This window comes from Podarcis melisellensis, assembly GCF_964234715.1.
Source record: "Podarcis melisellensis genome assembly, chromosome: 8".
NCBI lineage: Eukaryota > Metazoa > Chordata > Lepidosauria > Squamata > Lacertidae > Podarcis > Podarcis melisellensis.
The window spans coordinates 20641939-20664693 of NC_138540.1; the positions used below are offsets into that span (position 1 = coordinate 20641939).

The window sequence follows — 22755 nt, forward strand, 5'->3', positions numbered from 1 at the left end:
ACAAATTGTTTAGCCTCCCGCCCTCTGATCCGTCATGGATACACTTAATCCTTTATAAGACCGTAACAGCAGCTTTGCCAGATCGGGGCAAATGTCCACATTAACTGCAGTAGCTAAGCAGAACCTCCAAGTTGAGAGGCAGTCTATTTTGGAATTCTAGATGCCAGGACGACCACGAGACGCCTGACAGGAGAAAGAAGAAGTCTCAATTCCCATGCTCTGCCACACGGGGTTGGCAACCTCGGAGCAAGCACCAGATAATGGGGGTTCTACTCCAGCAAAATCCAGAGGGCTGCAGTTTGCCTACTCATACTCTGCAGCAGGGATGGAAAAGCCATCCAACCTGAGCCACACGTTCTATTCCAGTCAGCCTTCCAGCAGCCACATGCCTCCCCCACTTTCCTGTGCTTATAGGAACATAAATAGAGCCCAGCAGGATCAGGCCGGAGACCCCACTCTAGACCAACATCCTGCTCCCACAGTGGAAGAGACAGGAGACAGGAGACAGCACCCTCCCTAAATATTGCCTCCGACAGTGGAGGTAGAGCAAGGTGTTAAGAGATTTTTTGGGAGAGACCCAAATTAGAAATGAATAAATGGTAGGATTTTGATTACAGTGGTACCTTGGTTTAAGAACAGCTTAGTTTATGAACAACTTGGATTAACAACACTGCAAACCCAGAAGTAGGTGTTTTGGTTTGTGAACTTTGCCTTGGAAGCAGAATGTGTTTGGCTTCCTGTTGAGTGTGTTCCATTTGTAAACTGAGTCCCCCGCTGCTATGGAAAAGCACGCCTTGGTTTAAGAACACTTTGGTTTAAGAATCCGGAATGGATTAAGTTCGTAAACCAAGGTACCACTGTATTTGGGAGAAATACAAGCTGCATAGGTATTCCTGAGCTAGCCAATGCAAAATGGCCATGCCAAGCTGGGGCCGTTAAGAAACATTACAGGCCACCAAGGGCCATTGGCAATGCTGTCCTCCCCCCTTGCCTTCAGGTATGACCAGAGACTGGGGGTTTGGAAGGTTGCCAGGGTAACTGGGTGTGAGGTGTCAGGAAAAGAGAGGTTTGTTGTTGTTGTTTTTAGCAAGGTGGTCTGGGAATAAGGAGGAGGAAGAAAGACTGGGATCCATCTTGGGCAGGCTGGCTGAAGTCTGGCTGGGAGAGATGCTGTAAGAGACAAGCCCCTCTTGAAATGACCATGCTGCAAGATCTGGACACCTTCCGTGCAGAGTGAAGGTGTAAATAGGTGAATAAACCATATTGGTTAAAGCTACGACATTTTTCCGCTGTGTTTCAATTCTCCAAAGGGACAGACACCCCGGGTGATTCCCTGGAACCCTCAGGAATCTTGCAGGGAGTGGGGGTGGTACAAAACTATTGTAACAATAGCCACTATGGCTGGTGCCTGCTTACAGCCTTAAAGGTAAAGGGACCCCTGACCATTAGGTCCAGTCGTGGCCGACTCTGGGGTTGCGGCGCTCATCTCGCTTTACTGGCCGAGGGAGCCGGCGTACAGCTTCCGGGTCATGTGGCCAGCATGACTACGCCGCTTCTGGCGAGCCAGAGCAGCACATAGAAACACCGTTTACCTTCCCGCTGGAGCAGTTCCTATTTATCTACTTGCACTTTGACGTGCTTTCGAACTGCTAGGTTGGCAGGAGCAGGGACCGAGGAATGGGAGCTCACCCCATCGCAAGGATTCGAACCGCCGACCTTCTGATCGACAAGCCCTAGGCTCAGTGGTTTAACCCACAGCGCCACCCACGTCCCTTACGGCCTTATCCTCCATTAATTTGCCTCCCCCCTTCTTAAAAAGGAGAGAATGGCTAAGGAGAGCATAAGAAGGGCCTGCTGGATCAGGCCAATGGTCCATCTTGCCCAGCATCCTGTTCTTACAGTGGCCAACCAGATGCCTGATTGAGCGAAACAGCCATTCCCCCCCCCCCAACGTGATTGCCAGCAATCACGTCTCCACTCTGTCTCCACGAACGCAGCCCTCGTGGCTAGCAGCCATTGAATTTTGGTGAATAATCTGCTTTTAGCCCTTTTCCCCCTCGCCCCGCCCTCAGCGTCCCCCAGCTGTCAGGAAAGTTAGCCGAAGGCTATAAAATCCAAACGCCTGCCCCCGCCAGCCTTTGCTCGCTCTCACGCAAGGATTTTATTCTTTTTGCAAGAGGGAGGCTCAAGTTGGTTTGGCTTCTGTTTAAGCGGGGCTTGTTTTCCTACAGGGCATAAATCAGCCAAAAAGGGGAACTCCTCCTCTGAGGTGCAAAGGAGCTGCAGCACGCAATCTGGAAGACAGCGGTGTGAGAGAGGACAAAAGCATCTCCGAATGATGGCTGTCCAGGGAATATGTACAAAAGGGAACCCCCTGAGAAAAGGAAGGGAAGGACGGAGCAAGGGGGGGTGTTGGGGACAGCCCCCGCCAAAAGGGAAAGAATAACTAGGCTCCTACAAAACCACCGCTATTTTGCTGATAGGCATACTGGCAAACTCTAGTTGTGCAATGAAAAGGCCTCTCCCAGATGTCCTGTTTATTGCAGATCTGGGAGCAACTCCCATCAAAAGTTCACTGTCTATTTAACTTATGATACAATGGTAGGCATGTTTGCTCAGATCAGGTGTTTGCCCTCTGGGTGTGGCTGAACTACAACTCCCACCAGCCCCAGCTAGCATGGCAGCTGTAGTTTTAGCTCAGCAACATCTGGAGGGCCACAGGTTGCTACACCTGATTTAGAATTGTTATTTTTATTGCTGCTGTTGCTGAATTTGTATACTTCCTTATATAGGATTGCATATATAGGTATATAGGATTGCAGACAAGTTTTTGATGTAAGGTTCCATTTGGGAAAATCAGGCCTCTCATTCCTTCAATGGGTCTGGCAGGAATTCAACAGGCTGAGCCTTAAAGAGAGAGCTGCCACACCTAAAGCTGAAGTAGTGGTCAGAGGGGTGGCTTTCCAATGCAGAGGTCACTGTCCCTAACCGAGAGGTAGCAACAGAGAGGGTGGCACGGTGTAGATGTAGTGGCAGAACCAGTATCACATTCCCTCCACTGTGCCCACACTGCACCAGCTGGTCAGATCGCAAAGGGCAAGGTGGGCACCACGCTCTTCACTATGCCACGGTGCCCGTCCCTCCTGCTTCCTTCCCCGCTCCATCAGATTAATTAGGCCAACCTGGTAGCATCTGCACGATGCATCAATTCCCTGGCCCCACTTGCCAGTGGATTTCAAATTCTGTCCCGCTCTTAACTCTCAGAGCACACCATGTTCCCTTCAGGAGGCATTGCTGGCAAACCATGAACGCCCTGGGCTCTGTACCTCCTCCTCTCCCCGCGCCACCTGCTTGCTCAGGAACACCAGTTCACTGGAGTAAGTGGATGACAGTGGATTTGTCAATGAATCCCGTGCCATCTGTGGCCGGCTTTCTCTGTGATCCGGATTTGGGCCTAAGTGCCCCTTTTGGCACTTGTAAACATGGTTACACGCAGAGACGCAGGAGGGGGATGTCCTGACCAAGATAACAGCTGCACGGGCAGAAGACAAGATCTGTCCATTTCAGTGTCTCTCAATTTCTCGGTTGTCCAGTGTTAAGTGCAGCTCTCCATATTTCCGTACTCCGTAGGCGATCCTGAAAATCCACCAGCATCTTAGTTTAGCTGGGTTATATCTAGCTACTGTTCTGCTTAAAGTAGACCCGCTGAAATCAATCTATATGTTCATTTATCTGCATTTATATCCTAACATTTTCCCTCATTGAATTCCCACAACAACCCTGTGAGGTAGGTAAGGCTGAAAGATTCTGACTGGCTCAAGGTCACATCTAGTGAGCTTCACAGCCAAGTGGGGAATTTGAACTCTGGTCTCCCAGGTCCTAGTCTGACTCTTTAAATTATATCCCACTTTTAGTCATGTCTATGGATCAGTCACTTAGAGATAGTGCTTTAGAAGGCAATTAATAAATTAATTGCATCAATAACAGATAATAATAATAATAATAATAATAATAATAATAATAATAATAATGATGCCTGTTAACTTCTATGGGTATACTCTGAGTAGGACAAACATTTGCTTACACAATTTTCCTGAATCTACTCATTTTTGCAAGCAATTCTGCCTAATGCAACTTGCAGTTCATGTTATTTTTCACCAGTTATATGCATGTTTGCGCAGTTATAGACACATGTTTTTACACAGTGTTGCATCCAATGTTAGTCCTACTCAGAGCGGACCCACTGAAATCAGCAGACCTGACTAAGGTACATTCATTTCAATGGGTGTGCTCAGAGAAAAACGTAGTTGTAAAACGTAAGTTAGTCGCGTGTGTCCATTAATTTCAACAGGTCCACTATGAATAGGGTAAATGTTGCATCCAGCCCATTTTTTTGTTTGTTTGGAGAACTGAGTTGTAAAAAAAAAAATGGGCGAGGGAGGACTGTAGATTTCAAAGGACAGCTGCATTTTGGTTTGTGTATCCTTTCAGGAAGTGTAAATTAACTGAGTTGCTCTCCCGTCTTTATATAGAAGGCAAGTTGGTCGAGGTTCTGAGGTTCAAACCTAGTGGCGCTAACTTTGAGACAGAAGTCCAGAGCCCACTGTGCAGAAGGAGGAGAGTCGTCAAATGCAGAAGCCATGCCCGACCACATTTTGAAGTAACTTAAAAAATAATAATACACATGACTATCTAAGGATAGATCCCCCTTTGAAAAGACCACAAAGCTCAGAGTCTAATTGCACCTCTTTTCAAAACCATCCGGACCCACAAAAGACTGCTGGACACAGAAGCACTGTGGACGCAGCAACAAGTGACTTGGGGAGAATGCTCTACACATGTTCAGAGATACTCTTGTCAACCAACCCAACAGTTCTAAGGAAAATTAATCCTTGGCTGAGCGCCACACCAGATGGAAACAGCCCTATTCATGTTTCCCTGCACAGTCATAATCCAATCCCTCCCCTGCCAATGTTAACAGTGTGAGCAGGATAGGACAAAAGGCCAAGGGGCAGTGATCTAGAGCAAGTTTCACAAGTGTACAAACAATCAGGGAACACGTAGGCTGGTACTCACCTGCAGAAGAGTCTGGGAGGGCATGTTAGAAATTGGTGGAGAAGGAGGGAAGGAAAAAGGGAGAGGAAAGAAACAGTGTTACTTAATTGGAGTTTATTCATAAAAACATCTAAGGCTGCTAGATGCAATTTCTGAATCCAGACACCAGTGGAACTCCAAGACTCAGGACTGTGCTAATAATAACAATGGCATTCTGCAACTAACTCCATCCAAATTCTGCGACATGCATGCAGCAAACAGATGAAGAATTTGTAAAAAAAAAAAAAAATGTTATGCCACAATAACCATTTCTGCAAAGCTTATTCCGGGTGCACTAACCATATAGATGAGCTGTGCACTGTAGCCTTCCTCCCTATCCATTTTTTTGCAGCAACTGTTATAGCTTTGAGCTGCTTTTCAGCAAATGTCCCCCATGCGCTGTCAAACTTTAGCTGTGCAACCATAAGAACTAGAAACTTGCTCTCTCTTTTTCTTTCTTTCCAAAATGCAAGGTCAGATTCTCTGTAGGTAGAATTCTGTGAGCAACAACCAGGCCTGGCATAAGACCGCCAGATTTGCAGCCAAATTTTCAGGTTATGAAAGCGGTGGAGCGCTTTGGCGTATTTTGACAAGGGGGTTGAGGAGGTACAACATTCACTGGCAATTTCAGCAAACTGAGCTGGCAAAGAATGTCTTATCTCCCAATGGGATAAGACACTATTGGTCTGAATAGGCCAATAGGTGTAATTAGGACCTTCCTAACCCAGAGACCCAGAAACCAGGACATTCCTAACCCAGAAACCCAGAAACCAAAACTGATCCACAGCAATTTAACATTAGCCTCCTGAATCAATGGAAGCTGCAATACTTATCGTGAGAAATAAACCCTACGGAACTCGAGAGGAATCATAATCTTTTGCTCAATTGGAACCCACAACCCTGGGATTAAGAGTCTTGTGCCCAACCAACTGGGCTATGTTTGCCACTGTTTCTGGGTCAAGGGGAACGAACAGCTTTAAATGAGAAGTGATTTAAAATAGTGTCATTCCCATCTATCCCCCTTAACAAACTATGCTCCCAAGATGCTATTATTATTATTATTATTATTATTATTATTATTATTATTATTTGCCAGAATGTGCTGCAAATGTGCTTTAAACGTATGGTGCGCACACAGCCTAAATATCCTTTTTAAACCTCTGCTTCTTTGCCTTGGGGGATGTGAGGGGAAGGCTGGATCTAGCTTCCCACAGATCGCAGCCAGCGCTGGAGAACGGACTCCCGTCTCTCTATCCCGCACATCTGTCCAGCTGGCTTCCCCACCCTCCTCCTCCTCCTCCTCTCATCCTTGCCAGATGGCCCACGGCTTCTCCTGCATCAGCCAGCAGATGGGGAAAGGGCTGCAGTCTTGTGGCTTCTCCCCCCTCCTTCCCCCTTTCTTAAGTCTGGACCAGGTTGAAATGCCACGTTCCTTCCTTTGCTTGTCACAAGAGATCACAGCACCCCAAAGAGTCAGCGTAAGGGACTGTCAGGAGGGGAAGAGGGGAGAGCTCTAGGAAATAAGTGACTCACTTTCATCGCGTTCCCAGTTGTTTTGGGGCTTTCTTTTCTTTCCCAGACTTTGAGCCCCTATTTACTTACTCACTTCTTAAATTTGTATACCACCCTTCACTCAAAGACCTCAGGGAGCTTCACAGCATAAGTAAACAAAACAATAACATTAAACCCCTGCCCCACTCCCAAAAACACATTTAAAAGTACAATCCACAAAAGCGCACTGCGACACCACTTTAACAAGTCATGGATTCCCTGCTGCCCAAAGAATTATGGAAACTGTAGTTTGTTAAGGGTGCTGATAGAGAGCTACAGTTTCCAGAGTTCCTTGCAAAGAGGGATTGATTGTTAAACTACGATGGGAGGGGAATAAGAGTGGGGAGAGTCTCCTGGCAACTCTCAGCACCCTTAGCAAACAACAGGTCCTAGAATTCTTTTGGGGAATCCATGAATGTTTAAAGCAGCATCACAGTGCTTTAAATGGGACACAGGTGGCGCTGTGGGTTAAACCACAGAGCCTATGACTTGCCGATCAGAAGGTCGGTGGTTCGAATCCCTGCAACGGGGTGAGCGCCTGTTGCTTGGTCACTGCTCCTGCCAACCTAGCAGTTCGAAAGCACGTCAAAGTGCAAGTAGATAAATAGGTACCGCTCCAGTGGGAAGGTTTCCGTGCGCTGCTCTAGTTCGCCAGAAGTGACTTAGTTATGCTGGCACATGACCCGGAAGCTGTAAGCCAGCTCCCTCGGCCAGTAAAGCGAGATGAGCGCCGCAACCCCAGAGTCGGTCACGACTGGACCTAATGGTCAGGGGTCCCTTTACCTTTAAAGTCCTTTATTATGACAGGTTTTTAAAAGTCTCCGGTTCTGCCTCCTCCTCCTCCTGTTGATCAAAGCCCTGATTCCACTGCAGGAAGATCAGGGAGTGTGAAGAGCTGGCAGTGTAGTGTAGTATTTAGAGTGCCAGATTATGACCTGGGAGACCAGGAATCAAATCCCTACTTGGCCATGGAGCTCACTGGATGTGACCTTAGGCCAGTCACTAAACTACTTCACGGGGTTGCTGTGGGGATTAAACAAGAAGAACCATGTGCATTTCAACCTGGTCCAAACTTGACCTCCTTGGAGGAGTAAGCGGGATAAAATTGCAATTAAAAAAATGAATCTCTGCTCCCTCTTCCTATGTGGCTGAGAGATCCCCACTCCTCCATCTTAGGCTTCAGATACGCATACCCAGACACAGACAGACAGACACACAGACTGCTTCCTCCTCCTCTCAATCCAAGCCAAACCCCACTGGTACTGTGGGGCTCAGGACCAATGATCATTTTTTTCTCATAACAGTTGGAAGACATCTGGCTGGGAGCAATGTATGGGCCTTGAGTCTGATCTAGCAAGCCTCATGGTCTTACGCCTTAGCGCACATTTGATGTGACATCCCACGCATGCACACTAGCCACAAGAACAGATTGCTGCCTGGCTCTCCTAGTCAAATCCTGGGACAGAGTAAAAGGGTGGGACATCATCACCTTTGCCTACTTTCAGAAGCTTCCTTGAGCCACCAGCAATCATTCATGGCCGGTAAGACTCACCCGTTGCTGAATAAGTGCATGTTTGTGTTCCATTTCCCTCTTCTCCACAGCAGAGTCGATCACCAACTGGTCCAGCTACAAGCAAGAAGAGGGGGGGAAACACAGTTGTAAGATTTTCCCCTCTGTCCCTTGCTTCATGCCTCTCTAGGCTTACCTACATCAAGGGCTTAAAATGAGGGAAGATCAAAAGCACATTCGCTCTCCAAACATACGTAAAGAGTAAGCCTGTTATACTTACCCTCTGTACCTATAGTAAGTGTACTTAATAGTTATAGATGACATCTACACTATATAGTCAAAGTACCATACTCATATACCACTTTAAATAGTCATGGTTTCTCCCAGAGAATCCTGGGAACTGCAGCTTGTTAAAGATGGTGGGAATTGTAGCTCTGTGAGTTGGGGGTGTCTCCTATCTGCTCTGGGCTCCTTTGGCAAAAAAAGGGCAAGATATAGCACACTTAAGATGGTGCATATAAACTTAACAGTGTTTAGTTTTTCTTTCGGTTGCTATATTGGTAATGTTGTTGATATTGTTTTATAGACTATAAGAGCTGTACTGATTTGTTAATCATACAATATGACTTTTGCTTCAATTGTGATGTGTGTATATATATATATATATATATATATATATATATATTTGCTTTCGAAGATTTTCACGGGTACAGGAATGCAGGTTTTGGTGTCCTCGGGTGTCTTCCCGTGTAAAAGTTGGGGTGTCTAGGCGACGTTTCGACGAGGTCTCACTCGTCATCTTCAGGCTGGTGCTTTCGGCTTCTTGTTACTGTTCCAGTAACAAGAAGCCGAAAGCACCAGCCTGAAGATGACGAGTGAGACCTCGTCGAAACGTCGCCTAGACACCCCAACTTTTACACGGGAAGACACCCGAGGACACCAAAACCTGCATATATATATATATATATATTTTGCTGGTTTTCAAATACAAAACAAAATTATACACTCCATACATCTTCGTTGCACCTTATTTCTCTTTTTTGTGATTTTTGTGTGTGATGTTTAGCTTATTTTTTAGTTGTGTTTTATAGATTGTAATTGTTTTGATTATTCTATATGATTTACGCTGTATTTGTGATATTCTATTATGTTCAGTCTTCTTGTTGCTGCTGATTGCTTGTAAGCCACTTTGGAATTCAGCCGAATGAAAGGAGGCACGGGAATATAACAAATCAAACCAATCAAATCAGTTCCCAGGATTCCTTGGGGAAGCTATGATGACTGAAGTGGCATAAAAGTGCTTTAAATGTATATATCACCCAGTATTTATATACTGCCCAATAACCGGGCAGTAAACAGGTTTAAAACTATGCAAACCAGCAGACATAAATGTGAAATCTAAAACAAAATAAAACCCGTCTAAGGGGGAAAACAGTAAAAATGTCTCTGGTTTTGCTGGCGAAGTAAAAAACTCATGTTAAGAATCTCTTGGCACAATACTGCACCCTTCACTTTTAAGACCCTAAATAGAGGCTGAATAGGCAAGGCAAGGGATGCCTCTCATGTGACTCTGAGGTCATATCCACACTGCACAATTAAACCACGCTTATAGCACTGCCAGTCATGGAATCATAGAATTGTAGAAAGTCACCTAGACCAATGCAGGAATCTCAACTAGAACATAAATGGCAGGTGCCCATGAAATCTCTGCTAGATGGACCAATGGTCAGATTTTGAACTAGGCAGCTTCCAATATCTAATGGACTGGCTCTGTATAAAGGAAGCTTCCTAGACTCTTTTGGGATGTGGAGCAGCTTGGTCCAACGGCCCCAATTCTATCAAAGCCAAACAATCGAGTTTGCTCCATCGCTCCCCAGCCACTCCTGCCCTCCTGAGCAAGGCCAAAGACGTCAAGAGAGACACAGAAACCTTGCAGGGGCTGGCCAGGGCACAACCGCCACATGAGGGCACCTGAGAGATTAGCGCGCTGATGCTTTGCGACAGCTCTGAGGATTAGCCGGGAGGCTCTTATCCAGAGTTGACGTCAGGGGCACGAACGATCCCCACAGGGGCTTGTAGCCACAGAGGCCCGGAGGTGAAGGCCTTAAAGCAAGCATTGACAGGCCTATGGCAGTCGCTGCCAGGCCTTCCTCTCACAAGCACATCCCTACACCCCCAGGACCACTTGAAAACCGCTGAGGGTCTTGGTGGAGAGCCCTGAAATGTTTTTTTTTCCCTGCCTGTTGTTTCCTAGCAACTGTGCAACTATGGTGCATAGACCTATTAGAAAAGGGGTTCTGGTTATGTCCTTGTTCCTTTGTGTTTCAAGTGACTCCTTCCTCCTGTCGTTTCTTCTCCTGCTTTCACCTTCCGGGAGGACCCACGGGTTTGAAGAATGATGGAGCAGCAGCCATTAAACGCTCCCTCCCCTCTAATTTACAGTGATGTAGCCATAGCTGTCAACTTTTCCTTTTTTAAAGGGAAATTCCCTTATTCCGAATAGGATTCCTCGCAAGAAAAGGGAAAAGTTGACAGCTATGGATGTAGCCAACGTTGGCCTTACTTGAAGTAGACCCATTGCTGTTCAAGAACATGACTAACTTAGGTCCACTCTTCTTTTATAAGTCTGCTCCAAGAAGGATTTAGTTGGATGCAAGCCAATGTTTCCCGTTTCGTCCCAATTCTGTGTCCAGGGCAGCTGTCTACCAGCTCCATCTGGTACGCAGGCTGAGACCCTACCTGCCCAAGTGTCTTGCCAGAGTGGTGCATGCTCTGGTTATCTCCCGCTTGGACTACTGCAACACACTCTACGTGGGGCTACCTTTGAAGGTGACCCAGAAACTACAATTATTCTAGAATGCGGCAGCTGGACTGGTGACTGGGAGTGGCCGCCAAAACCATATAACACCGGTCCTGAAAGACCTACATTGGCTCCCAGTATGTTTTTGAGCACAATTCAAAGTGTTGGTGCTGACCATTAAAGGCCTAAACAGCCTTGGCCTCATATACCTGAAGGAGCGTCTCCATCGCCATCGTTCAGCCCGGACACTGAGGTCCAGCTGTAAGGGCCTTCTAGCGGTTCCCTCATTGCGAGAAGTGAGGTTACAGGGAACCAGGCAGAGGGCCTTCTCAGTAGTGGCGCCCACCTTGTGGAACACCCTCTCATCAGATGTCAAAGAAAGAAACAACTATCTGACATTTAGAAGACATCTGAAGGCAGCCCTGTTTAGGGAAGTTTTTAAATGTTTGATGTTTTATCATCTGTTGGGAACCGCCCAGAGTGGCTGGAGAAACCCAGCCAGATGGGCTACTACTACCACTACCAGGAAACCATGGTTAGCAAGTTCAGTACAAGCCAGGGCATTTGAAGGCTGAACTTGGCCCTGGATCAATACCCTGGCTCATTCTGAAGCTCCTTGCCTTCTTATCGCTTCTTACCTCGGTGGCCAGCTTCTTCATATAGGGGTCCAGTTCGTGAAGGAGGCTGTAGCCCTGCTGGAAAAAGGTGTACTGAGCCTGCATGAAGGACAGCATCTGGAGGAGAAAAGAAGAACTTGTCTATGGGTCTGCTCTGAGTGAATGCAACCCATTGATCTAGGTGCATTTATTTGATTTTTTTAAAAAACAACCACATTTATACTGTTTGACTGCAATAAAACCTCCAAGCAGTTCACAAGAAAATATTAAAATTATAAGTAAAAACAGGTTAGAACGATTTAAAACATTTATAGTAATTAAAAATAATAGTAAAATAAAGATTTTTACACACCAACATTTTTAATATTCTGTTGGAAGCCGCCCAGAGTGGCTGGGGAGGCCCAGCCAGATGGGCGGGGCGTGAGTAATAAATTATTATTATTATTATTATTATAGATATTACTTGTCAGTTCAGGCTTGCCTAAACAAAAATGCTTTAAGCAGGCGTCAAAAGGGGTATAGCAGAGGCAACTGGCTAATGTTGAAATAATTAAGGGCTTCATCAAACTAAGCCTTATTCAGAGTTCAGCCCATTGAAATGAATGGGCCTAATTTAGAAATGCCCATTAATTTCAATAGGTCTGCTCTGAGTAGGAACAATGCTTGATACAACCGCAGATCTCCAGATCCTCAGTCTATCTTCCAATCCAGTCAAAAAATAGGGTTGTATTCAATGCTAGTCCTACTCAGAGTAGCCCCACTGAAGTAAACGTGCATGACTTAGGCCCATTCATTTCAGTGGGCCTAGTCTGAGTGAAGCACAGTTGGATGTAAGAAGAGCCTGCTGGGTCAACACGTATTAACTTAATGGGCAGGAGAAAGTTGCCCACACAGCAACCTCCTTAGCAAACATGGCGTCCCTCTGCAAGGCATGCTGGGAGCTGCAATTTACCCACAGTTTGGGTGAAGCCAGGGGCAGCAAGGAGAGCTCAGAACAGTTCTTACCGCATCGAGGATTTCAAATTTCTTCTTGGCTTGGAGGACATTGATCTATAAGCAAAAGGAGAAGGGGGAGGGGAATGAGGTTTCTGGGTAGCCAACAGAGTAGCCAGCCTGCTCCCTGGGAGCCCTCCAAAAATACAAGCAAGAGCCAGTAGTGGTTAGAGGGCTGGACTAGGAGCTGGGAGAGCAGGGTTCGAATCCCCACTTGTCCATGAAGCTCACTGGGTGACACGGGGCAGGTCATGGTCTTTGCAGAAGTGCGAAACATTTTATAGAGGGGGCGGGAATCCAAGGCAAAGTACCGTATTTTTTGCTCTATAAGACTCGTTTTTCCCCTCATAAAAAGTAAGGGGAAATGTGTGTGCGTCTTATGGAGCGAATGCAGGCTGCGCAGCTATCCCAGAAGCCAGAACAGCAAGAGGGATTGCTGCTTTCACTGCACAGTGATCCCTCTTGCTGTTCTGGCGTCTGAGATTCAGATTTTTTCCCCCTTGTTTTCCTCCTCCAAAAACTAGGTGCGTCTTATGGTCTGGTGCGTCTTATAGAGCGAAAAATACGGTAGCTAACCTAAACAATGGCACTCATCTTCCGAACACTGGCAACAAGAGGGAAAGTTTGCTCTCAAAAAGTTGTAATGTGGGCAAACTGCAGCACCATGGAGCCACCTTGTGGCAAAACTGAAATACTACTTCTGGTTGTTCCTGGTTGCCAAAATATATATATATATTTTTCCCATTTCGCTAAAATTGCTACAATGTGAATTTTTGAAAGCAAACGAAGAACGGCTTGGCAACGGTTGAGTTTGGCAAAAGGTTTTGTGTGCGGCCAATTTGTAGCAGGAAGGGCCATTTCAGAGAGGCTGGTTCCTATCTGAATAGCAAACCGAGCCAGAGAAGATTTGGAGCCTGTCAGGCCTAGAGACGAAATGGTGGCCCTCCAGATCTCTCTATCTGGGCCTCAGAATTTTCCCCAAGCCACAACCCCTCTCCACAGACACCCACCCTTGAGTGGTTTACCCTGACTGGACTGTGTCCCTGAATTCCAATAATGCCGCCTGTTTGCAAAGATAATGAAGGATGTTTCTAGAAACTAGCCTACAGTACGCAGGTAATATTTACATTTACAGTCCTTGCTCCGCCCACTTTTGCCTCTAGCCCTGCCCAGCACTGGGACATGGCCCTTGGGAGATTGCCCAGAAGGAAACATGGCCCCCAGGCTGAAAAAATGATGTCCGCTCCTGCCATTACGGTTACATATGGGATTATTAGGTTTGAACAGCACAAGCTACTTCCTCCATGTGACCTTTTTTAAAAAAACAGCAACAGGATTAGATCATTCATGGTGGGTAGATCTATCAGAAGCCATCAACTGTGATAACAAAATGGCGCCTCCATGTTCAGTAGCAATATACCTCCGAAAACCAGAAGCCCTAGAGAAGCAAGAAGGAAAAAATGCCTTGTCCTTAGGAATGGGCAAATCTGTCAATTTAGGTTTCTCTCAATTTCCTAACTTTAATTTCCCACATTTTTACATCTGCTCGTGATTGACTGGTTGATTTCCTCGTGAAAATTCACAGAGCAGATCTGAGTTGGATACAACCCTGTATTTCTATATGGAATTACAGTGGTACCTCAGGTTAAGAACTTAATTCGTTCTGGAGGTCCGTTCTTAACCTGAAACTGTTCTTAACCTGAGGTACCACTTTAGACAATGGCGCCTCTGCTGCCGCCGCACTGCCGCTGTGCAATTTCTGTTCTCATCCTGAGGTAAAGTTCTTAACCCGAGGTACTACTTCTGGGTTAGCGGAGTCTGTAACCTGAAGCATCTGTAACCTGAAGCGTCTGTAACCCGAGGTGCCACTGTATAAGGATTTTAAAAGAAGCGGGATAGACTCTTTTATCACCACCACCACTTATTATTACATTTATATCCCATTCTTGCCTCCCAGAGAGCTCAAGGTAGCATACACACTGCTCTGCGTCTCCATTTCAACTCTGCACAACAACCCTGTGAGGTAGGTTAGGCTGAGAGGCAGTGGCTGACACAGCCCCCAATGGGTTCTATGGCTTCCATGGGACCATCGACCCCAGACCATGAAATGAATAAACAAAATCATCTGGTGCATAATTATGGTGACTCCTGGGAGCTAGACACTTTCACCAGTCCCATTTTGTCACCAGCGGAGGCAAAGAGGGCAGTTCTGACCTATGGGACCACCTCTCCTGATATGTGCCACGGTGGACCTTATGGTCTTCAAATAAAAACATATTGGAGATCTCGGGCCACAGGGAGGTTAGGCTGGCCTCAACCTGAGCCAGGGCTTTTTCGGCTGTGGCCCCGATCTGGTGGAACGCTCTGTCACAAGAGACTAGGGCTCTGCGGGACTTGACATCTTTCTGCAGGGCCTGCAAGACAGAGCTGTTCCACCAGGCCTTTGGCCAAGGCACAGCCTGACCCCCTCCTTTGGTAATCCTCACAGAACTCTAGCCCAATGGTTGCCATTACTTTGATTTTGAATTGATTTTAGAATGAATTGGTTTTAGAATGCTGTGTTACTTTTATTGTTATTAGCTGCTCTGAGCTCGGCTTCAGCTGGGGAGGGCGGGATATAAATAAAAATTTATTATGTTTAATATTATTCAACATCTTCTCTTCCTCATCTCTCTGCCCCCCGCCCGCCCTGTTTGTTCATCCCTGGTGATCAACAGGATATGACAGCGTTAGCTGTCCCAGGATGAGACAGAAGGTGTCAGCAGATGGTTTCACTATAAAAGGGTGGGAAGAGAGGGAGGGGGGGAGCTAATGGAACAGCTTGGATCAATATTAGCTTTGACTCCAGTTTGTAGCACAACACAAAGCCATTACAAGCGACGCAGGAGGAGAAATCGGTCCGGAAATCACTTCTCGGGAGAGTAACGATTCCACAATTCCCGAGGGTGGGTTGGCAGGAAAAGGCCTGATGTTGAGCAGCAGTCCAGTCCTTGCAAATACATGCCAAGTCAAGATGCTTCCTTATATCAGGCCAGAGGGTTTCCTCCAACACTAGCCCTGCTCAGAGTAGAGGCATTTATTATGTTTACCTTTCCTCCAAGGAGCTCCAGGCAATGTACATTGATCCCATTTATCCTCACAACAATCCTGTGAGGTAGGTTAAGCTGAGAGCGAGTGACTGGGCCAAGGTGAGCTTCAAGGTCTCCCAGGTCCTAATCCAACATTCTAACCACTACACCACACTGCCCATGGCTAACTTAGATCCGTTCAGAAGTGGATTATTATAATTATTCATAATTTACACACCGCTTAATTTGTAAAAGAAACCTCAAAGCTGCTCACAAAACTATAAAATGCAACATTAAAAGTGGCTATAAAATAGTTAACAACAGGTATTTAGAATAATATAATTGTATAGAGTTGGAAGGGACCCTAGGGTCATCTAGTCCAACCCGCTGCAATGCATGAATCTTTTGCCCAATGTGGGGCTCAAACCCATGACCCTGAGATGAAGAGTCTCATGCTCTACTGACTGAGCTATTCTTGAAAAAGTTTGACTTGGGAGAATTCCAGCCTTAGCAGGGCTGTCTAGGGGAAGACCTCACCTGTAAGACGTAGTCGAGGGCTAAGTGTCGGAAGCATTTCCTGGTGATTGTCAAGGTGCCAGTGGCCTCTTCGACTTCATGGGGCTTGTGCCGCGGAGCTTGTGCGTTCTTGACCAAGGCAATCTCCATGTCTTCCCGTACCTTATCGAACTGTTTTTTGGTCTCCTTGAATTTCCGGACGTCACTGCAAGGTAATTTTACTCATTTACGAATTTGCTTCCCGTTAAAAAAGAAAGAGAATCTGTTTACTTACCAATCACTTCCCATTGAAGAAATAAAGTAAAAGCATCATGCGACAAAAAGAATTCGAAAACAATGCTATATCTAAACGCAAGGAAAATGTTAAGAAGAGCCTGGGTGCTGCATCAAGCCAAATGGCCCATCTAGTCCAGCACCCTCTTCTCACACTGGCCAACCAGATGCCCCAATGGGAAGTGCTGTCATTTACTTTATCTTTTTTTCCAATTTTTAAAATTGATTTTCCATATTTATAAACAGACAAACAAATAAACGAACAAACATAAATCTTAAGTGTAGTAATTCCACTTTTGTTTACATTGTTGAGTGACTTCCTTGACTCCCCCTAGCTGAGTTTCAATGCATATCATTGTAACAGTTTTCCAAAACTATTTACACATAAAATTTACTTAGTCAATTAACATCTTTCTTTCTTTTTATTTTAACTTTAAACATATTATTCCATAACGTCACATATTTAAATCCTAGGCCAATCTGGTACTTGCAAGTATTTCTATGCAGATTATCTTAGCATATTTAGCTAAACAGTCTTTAATTTTTTCCATTCCTCCTGGTACTCCTCCTCCTTCTGGTCACGGACTCTTCCGGTCAGGTCGGCTAGCTCCCAAAAGCCCACCATCTTCATCTGCCATTCCTCCACTGTTGGCACTTCTTGTGTTTTCCAATTTTTAGCCAGCAAGGGAAGTGCTGTCATTTTCTAGCTGCTTTACAGCGCCTGCTATTGATTTTATTTTCACTTTCCTAGTCCTCATGGAAACATACAGCTGGAGTAGACACCAAGCCTGCCCCCCAGATGCGCAAAGAGGATTGTGAAGGGGGCGGGGCGGCCTATTCCAGCTGCTCCAGCTGCTCTCCTAACATTATAGGACAGCAATCATATCCATAATCTAGACGGCATGTAACCTCATGCATACCTTAGCCTCCTTCCCCAGACAGAAAATTAAGAATGCAGCTCAAGAGGGATTATATCTGTGGAAATTATTTTTTTGTTGGTCCCCAAGCCCAAAGAATTATGATTAGTTACATTTTTTTATTATTTCACCCTTCTTCTAAAGGTCTCAAGGAGGGGTATGCAGCAGATTTTCCTAGCCTTGGGTCAGCAGAAGTTCCTGCATTGCTCGGGGTTCGACTAGATGATCCACAGGATCCCTTCCAACTCTACAGTTCTATGAGTTTATGGTCTACAAACTGAAACAGCCACACAGGCTAGCAGGCATGAGGGATGGGAACCGACATGCGAGATCAAGCATGGCTCCAAAAACTGGCTTTCAAATCCCCCCTTACTCATCCTTCTTGTCCCACCAAGCGGTTAGCTCAGTTGGAATTTAAGCACCTCAGAAATTTTGGGGAAGGTGAAGGATGCCTGAACTCCTTCAGCAGCAGGGAGGGTGCTAGGAGGTCCATGGTCCCCCCTCGTTCTCCCCCTCCCACCCATTTGATGACGTCGCCTGCAGTGTCTGACAGACTCCGCGTCTACGGCCTGTTCCCATAGAAACAGGCTCTTACTTAGCTGAAGGCCTCGGCTGCCTCACTGACCTATATTCTGTGGCTTACGATGCCGTCTCCGTACCTGCCCCTTTTCCTTTTATTTAAAGAGGATTAGGAGCTCAAAGGAGGTGTGTGCCCTACACAACATTAGGAACACAGGAAGTTGGCCTGTTCTGAATACACCCAGCTGAGGGCCGTCAACACTGACTGGGAGCGCTTCTCTTCCCAACCCTACCTGTTGAACCTGGGACCTTCTGCATAAGATGTCAGCAGGTCTTGCTCATGCACTTCCAAGGACATCTTTGCAATCATAAGGACTACAAACCTGCCCATTCAGGAACATAGGCAGCTGCGATATACAGCCATTGGGCCCATCTAGCTCAACAGCATCTACACTGACTGGCTGCAGCTGTCCAGGGTTTCACAAGGGGGACATTCCCAGCCCTACTACGAGACACCAGAGAATGAACCTGGGGCCTTCTGCATGCAGAGCAGATGCTCCACGGCTGAGCCCTGCTGCAAGAGGCTTCCTTATACTATTGATCCATATAGGTCAATAGTGTCTACACTGACTGGCAGAAGCTCTCTGGGGTTTCAGGCATGAGTTCTTTCCAACCCTACCTGGAGAAGCTGGGTAATGAACCCAGGACCTTCTGCATGCAAAATCAGATGCTCTGCTACTAAGCCATTGCCATTCTCCTTTCCCACCAATGAAAATAAGGGTAATTATGTCGGCGGTCAGTGTCTGAGCTTCCCTGCCATACACATTTCTCTTCCGTGCTTGCTATATTCAGCAGTACCTCGGTTTTCTAATGTAATCCATTCCAGAACACCATTCGAGTTCTGAAACGTTCCCAAACCAAAAACGCTATAGCCGACAGCTAGGCCTCAGGATCTTGCATTGAGTGGAAGCTGCGTGGCACATTCGACTCAAGAGGTGTGTTTGAAAACCAAAGCATTTACTTCCAGGTTTACGGCGTTTGAAAACTGAAATGTTCGTCAACGGAGACATTCCAAAACCGAGGTACCACTGTATATGGTAAGGTGATCATACTAAAGGTAAAGGTACCCCTGCCCGTACGGGCCAGTCTTGACAGACTCTGGGGTTGTGCGGCCATCTCACTTAAGAGGCCAGGGGCCAGCGCTGTCCGGAGACACTTCCGGGTCACGTGGCCAGCGTGACATCGCTGCTCTGGCGAGCCAGAGCTGCACACGGAAACGCCGTTTACCTTCCCGCTAGTAAGTGGTCCCTATTTATCTACTTGCACCCAGAGGTGCTTTCGAACTGCTAGGTTGGCAGGCACTGGGACCGAGCAACGGGAGCGCACCCCGCCACGGGGATTCGAACCGCCGACCTTTCGATCGGCAAGCCCTAGGCGCTGAGGCTTTTACCCACAGCGCCACCCGCGTCCCACTTTACTTAAAAAAGCGACAGGATATTTAAGATTGCATCCTGCTCAGAGTAGATCAATTGACATGACTAACTAGGTCTACTCATTTCAGTGGGTATACTCTGGAGCAAGATGCAGTTGGATATAGGCCCCCTCCCCACACTCACACATGTACAATCTGCAACCAAACATTGCAGAACAGAATACTCCTGTTCAGGATTCCAGACATCCCTTTCTTTCTTCCACCCACCTAGGTTTGCGATTCTCCTCTGCAGTCATCAGTTCAAACTGATGTGCTTCTGTAATTCCTGGGGGACCCCACCACCACTTCGCAGCCCATCCTTACAGCCATCCTAACAGATCTTCCAGTTGATCTCACCTGGTTATTATCAATGGCATGTGCTGTGACCCACTATGACAGATTGGGCCTTCCCCTCCTTCAAAATATACACACAGAAAAGAAACAGATACTCACTCTTTCACGAAATTGTGCAACTGTTGCCGGACAGACCTCTGAGCCTGGTCGAAAAGGATCTAAGGCAGAGGGAGAGAGGAAGCAGGGAAGAGAAAGCAAGTAAGAATATGTGAAGAAAACTCACTTAATCGAAGATCTTAAATGTCACCAGACAGCACGGGAGCAGAGGGGCTGCTGAAAGTGGTGTTCTTCTAGGGATTGCCCCAGAAACGCTTCCCAATAGGATAAAACTCTTGAATGGTCACTGTAAAATGCCAAGGTTCATTATTGTTTCACAAGTTGTGTATGTCTTTAAGGGCCAGGGCAAATAACGAGACCCAGTCTTGCAGCTGTGAAACATAGCAGGTGCTGCTAGGTTGTGTTAATTAAGCATTTGGGCATAGTACCGTATTTTTTGCTCTATAAGACGCACCAGACCACAAGATGCACCTAGTTTTTGGAGGAGGAAAACAAGAAAAAAAATATTCTGAATCTCAGAAGCCAGAACAGCAAGAGGGATCGCTGTGCAGTGAAAGCAGCAATCCCTCTTGCTGTTCTGGCTTCTGTGATAGCTGCGCAGCCTGCATTCGCTCCATAAGACGCACACACATTTCCCCTTACTTTTTAGGAGGGAAAAAGTGAGTCTTATACAGCAAAAAATACGGTATATAAGGAGCAGCAGCTAGCTCTCCCATTACCCTGGGGGATGGTTTGGTCATGTTTGTTGTTGTTATCTTTAGTGTAAAAGGAGTTTTTGTTTTGTTATTAAAACCTTGTTAAAGTTATTTTTGAGTTCCTTGTTATTTATGGTCTTCCCCAGCAAGCTCTCTGCAGCGCTACTAAACTGCAAATAACCAACAAAAACCACCTCTAAGAACATAAAACGAGCCCTGCTGAATCAGGCCAAAGTCCTGCATCCTAGTGTCAGAGAGAGCGGAACAGCACTGCTTCTCCTGGCTACTGGATCAGGCCAAAGGCCCACCTAGCCCAGAATCCTGGTCTCACATTGGCCAACCAGATGCCTCTGAAAAGACTGCCAACAGTACCTGTGAGTCCAAAATCGCTCTGCCCACTTGTGACCCCCAGAAACTGGTGTTCAGAAGCAGGCTGCTGGCCAGTGCGGTTTATTTTATTATTATTTTTTAAAGGAAGTGCTCGCATCTTGATAGAAGTGCTATGGGTGTCGGCACCAAATGGCTATCAAGGACAGCCAAAGAAAAGAGGCAATGGTGCTTCATGAGTGCCATCACACACAAAACTGCGAATTCAATTGAATTTCTCTCCGATTGCAAAGCAAAGCTTCATTTTAAGTGGGGGGTTTTTAAGGCAATAAAACTGGTTCTCAAAGGGTGTGGTGTGTCACACTGGTTTGGCAGGAGATGATGGGAAGCATGGCAGGATGATTCAAAGACCATCAAGGAAACATTTAAACATTTCTGTATAGTGCAGTATCAATGTTGTTGTTTTTTTAAAATTTGCAATACCGAGGACAATCCTAGTTGTAGTTTGTCATTATATTTTGGGCATGATTCATGTTCTTATGTAGATGCATTGTTTTATACTTTTTGGATGCCCTATGATCATATTCTAATGTAGTTTTGTTCTGTGCTATAAATCAAGCACTGTAGGAGTTGCCTCATTTTGTTTTCCAATGTATTTCTTATCAGTTAAAAATTCGGTATTGCACAAGCAAATTTTCCCCCTGAAAGTGCAGCCTGGAGAAAAAAGTTTGAGAACCACTGCAATAAATAACACTTTTTAAACCATCGGTTTTTTTAAAAAAAAGAAACACCCCAAAACCTGTTGTGTTCTGCTCAGGAAAAGCAGCAAGGCTATAGGGCTGGACCACGGACAGCTCCCAGCGATCCACTTGCTCGGAAAGAGATTGGGAGCGGACAGAGGCCTTTTATACCTCCTCCAAGCTCCACCCCCTTGAGAGAATTTAAAGGGTCTTAAAGGGCCAGTCCTCTGGTCTGAAGATGGACACACAAACTCGCACCTGGTGCTCTCCTTGAGCCTCTGGACTAGTGATGTGTGATGGGAGGCCAAGATGCCCCCTCATCCAATGAACGTCTGTGTCCCCAATTCCTCCCTCCCATTCGGGTCTTCTTGAGAGGCACTTCAGCTGCCAAATGTTCTGCACAGAACCCCTTCCCAAATACTTTGAACAAGGTCTGTCTATATTTGAATTCCTCGTTTCTGCCAGTAGAGGGCACCATCTTCTCATGCTCCAACTTCTACATAAAGAAGGCTGCCCCCTTCTGTCAGGCAAAATTGACAAAGCCATTTGCATAGAAACATCGAACCAATAGGCATTTAGCTAGAACTATATAATAAAACAGCCAAGACCAGCATCAAGGAGTTGGGGACAGGAACATATGAATCCCGGTGGCTGGATGAGGCTGATGGCCTATCTAGTCCAGCATCCTGTTCTCCCATTGTTGAACCCAATGCCTGTGGGAATCTTGGAAGCAGGACCTGAGTGCAACAGCAAATGGCACACAGAGGACGGGATGGGATAGAGGGAAGGAGTATTTCAACTGAATGAAACTCTAAGGGTGGTACTTAACTAGGTTTTTACTCAGAGTAAAGGTAAAGGTAAAGGACCCCTGACAGTTAAGTCCAGTCGCAGACGACTCTGCGGTTGCAGCGCTCATCTCGCTTTACAGGCTGAGGGAGCCGCCGTTTGTCCGCAGAGTTTTTCCGGGTCATGTGGCCAGCATGACTAAGCTGCTTCTGGCGAACCAGAGCAACACACGGAAACGCCGTTTACCTTCCCGCTGGAGCGGTACCTATTTATCTACTTGCACTTTCTGGTGTGCTTTCGAACTGCTAGGTTGGCAGGATCTGGGACCGAGCAACAGGAGCTCGCGCTGTCGTGGGGATTCGAACCGCCGACCTTCTGATCGGCAAGCCCAAGAGGCTCAGTGGTTTAGACCACAGTGCCACCCGCGTCCCTGGTTTACTCAGAGTAGACCACTGAAATCGATGACC

At 46.4% G+C, this 22755-nt stretch overlaps 1 protein-coding gene across 5 annotated transcripts in view; it reads right to left on the reverse strand.

Moving 5' to 3' along the window:
- ACAP3 (ArfGAP with coiled-coil, ankyrin repeat and PH domains 3) overlaps window positions 1-22755 on the reverse strand; it is a 146727-nt gene that overhangs the window by 50859 nt on the left and 73113 nt on the right. For 3 of the 5 annotated variants that reach the window (XM_081923548.1, XM_081923551.1, XM_081923550.1), the window contains exons 5-10: window positions 19783-19841; window positions 16171-16354; window positions 12578-12622; window positions 11594-11689; window positions 8198-8272; window positions 5077-5088 (exon numbers count right to left, since the gene is read on the reverse strand). In XM_081923548.1, coding sequence (XP_081779674.1) covers window positions 5077-5088; window positions 8198-8272; window positions 11594-11689; window positions 12578-12622; window positions 16171-16354; window positions 19783-19841 — 471 coding nt within the window. The remainder of the gene's footprint in view (window positions 1-5076; window positions 5089-8197; window positions 8273-11593; window positions 11690-12577; window positions 12623-16170; window positions 16355-19782; window positions 19842-22755) is intronic. The other 2 variants (XM_081923549.1, XM_081923552.1) reach the window with 1 other exon arrangement.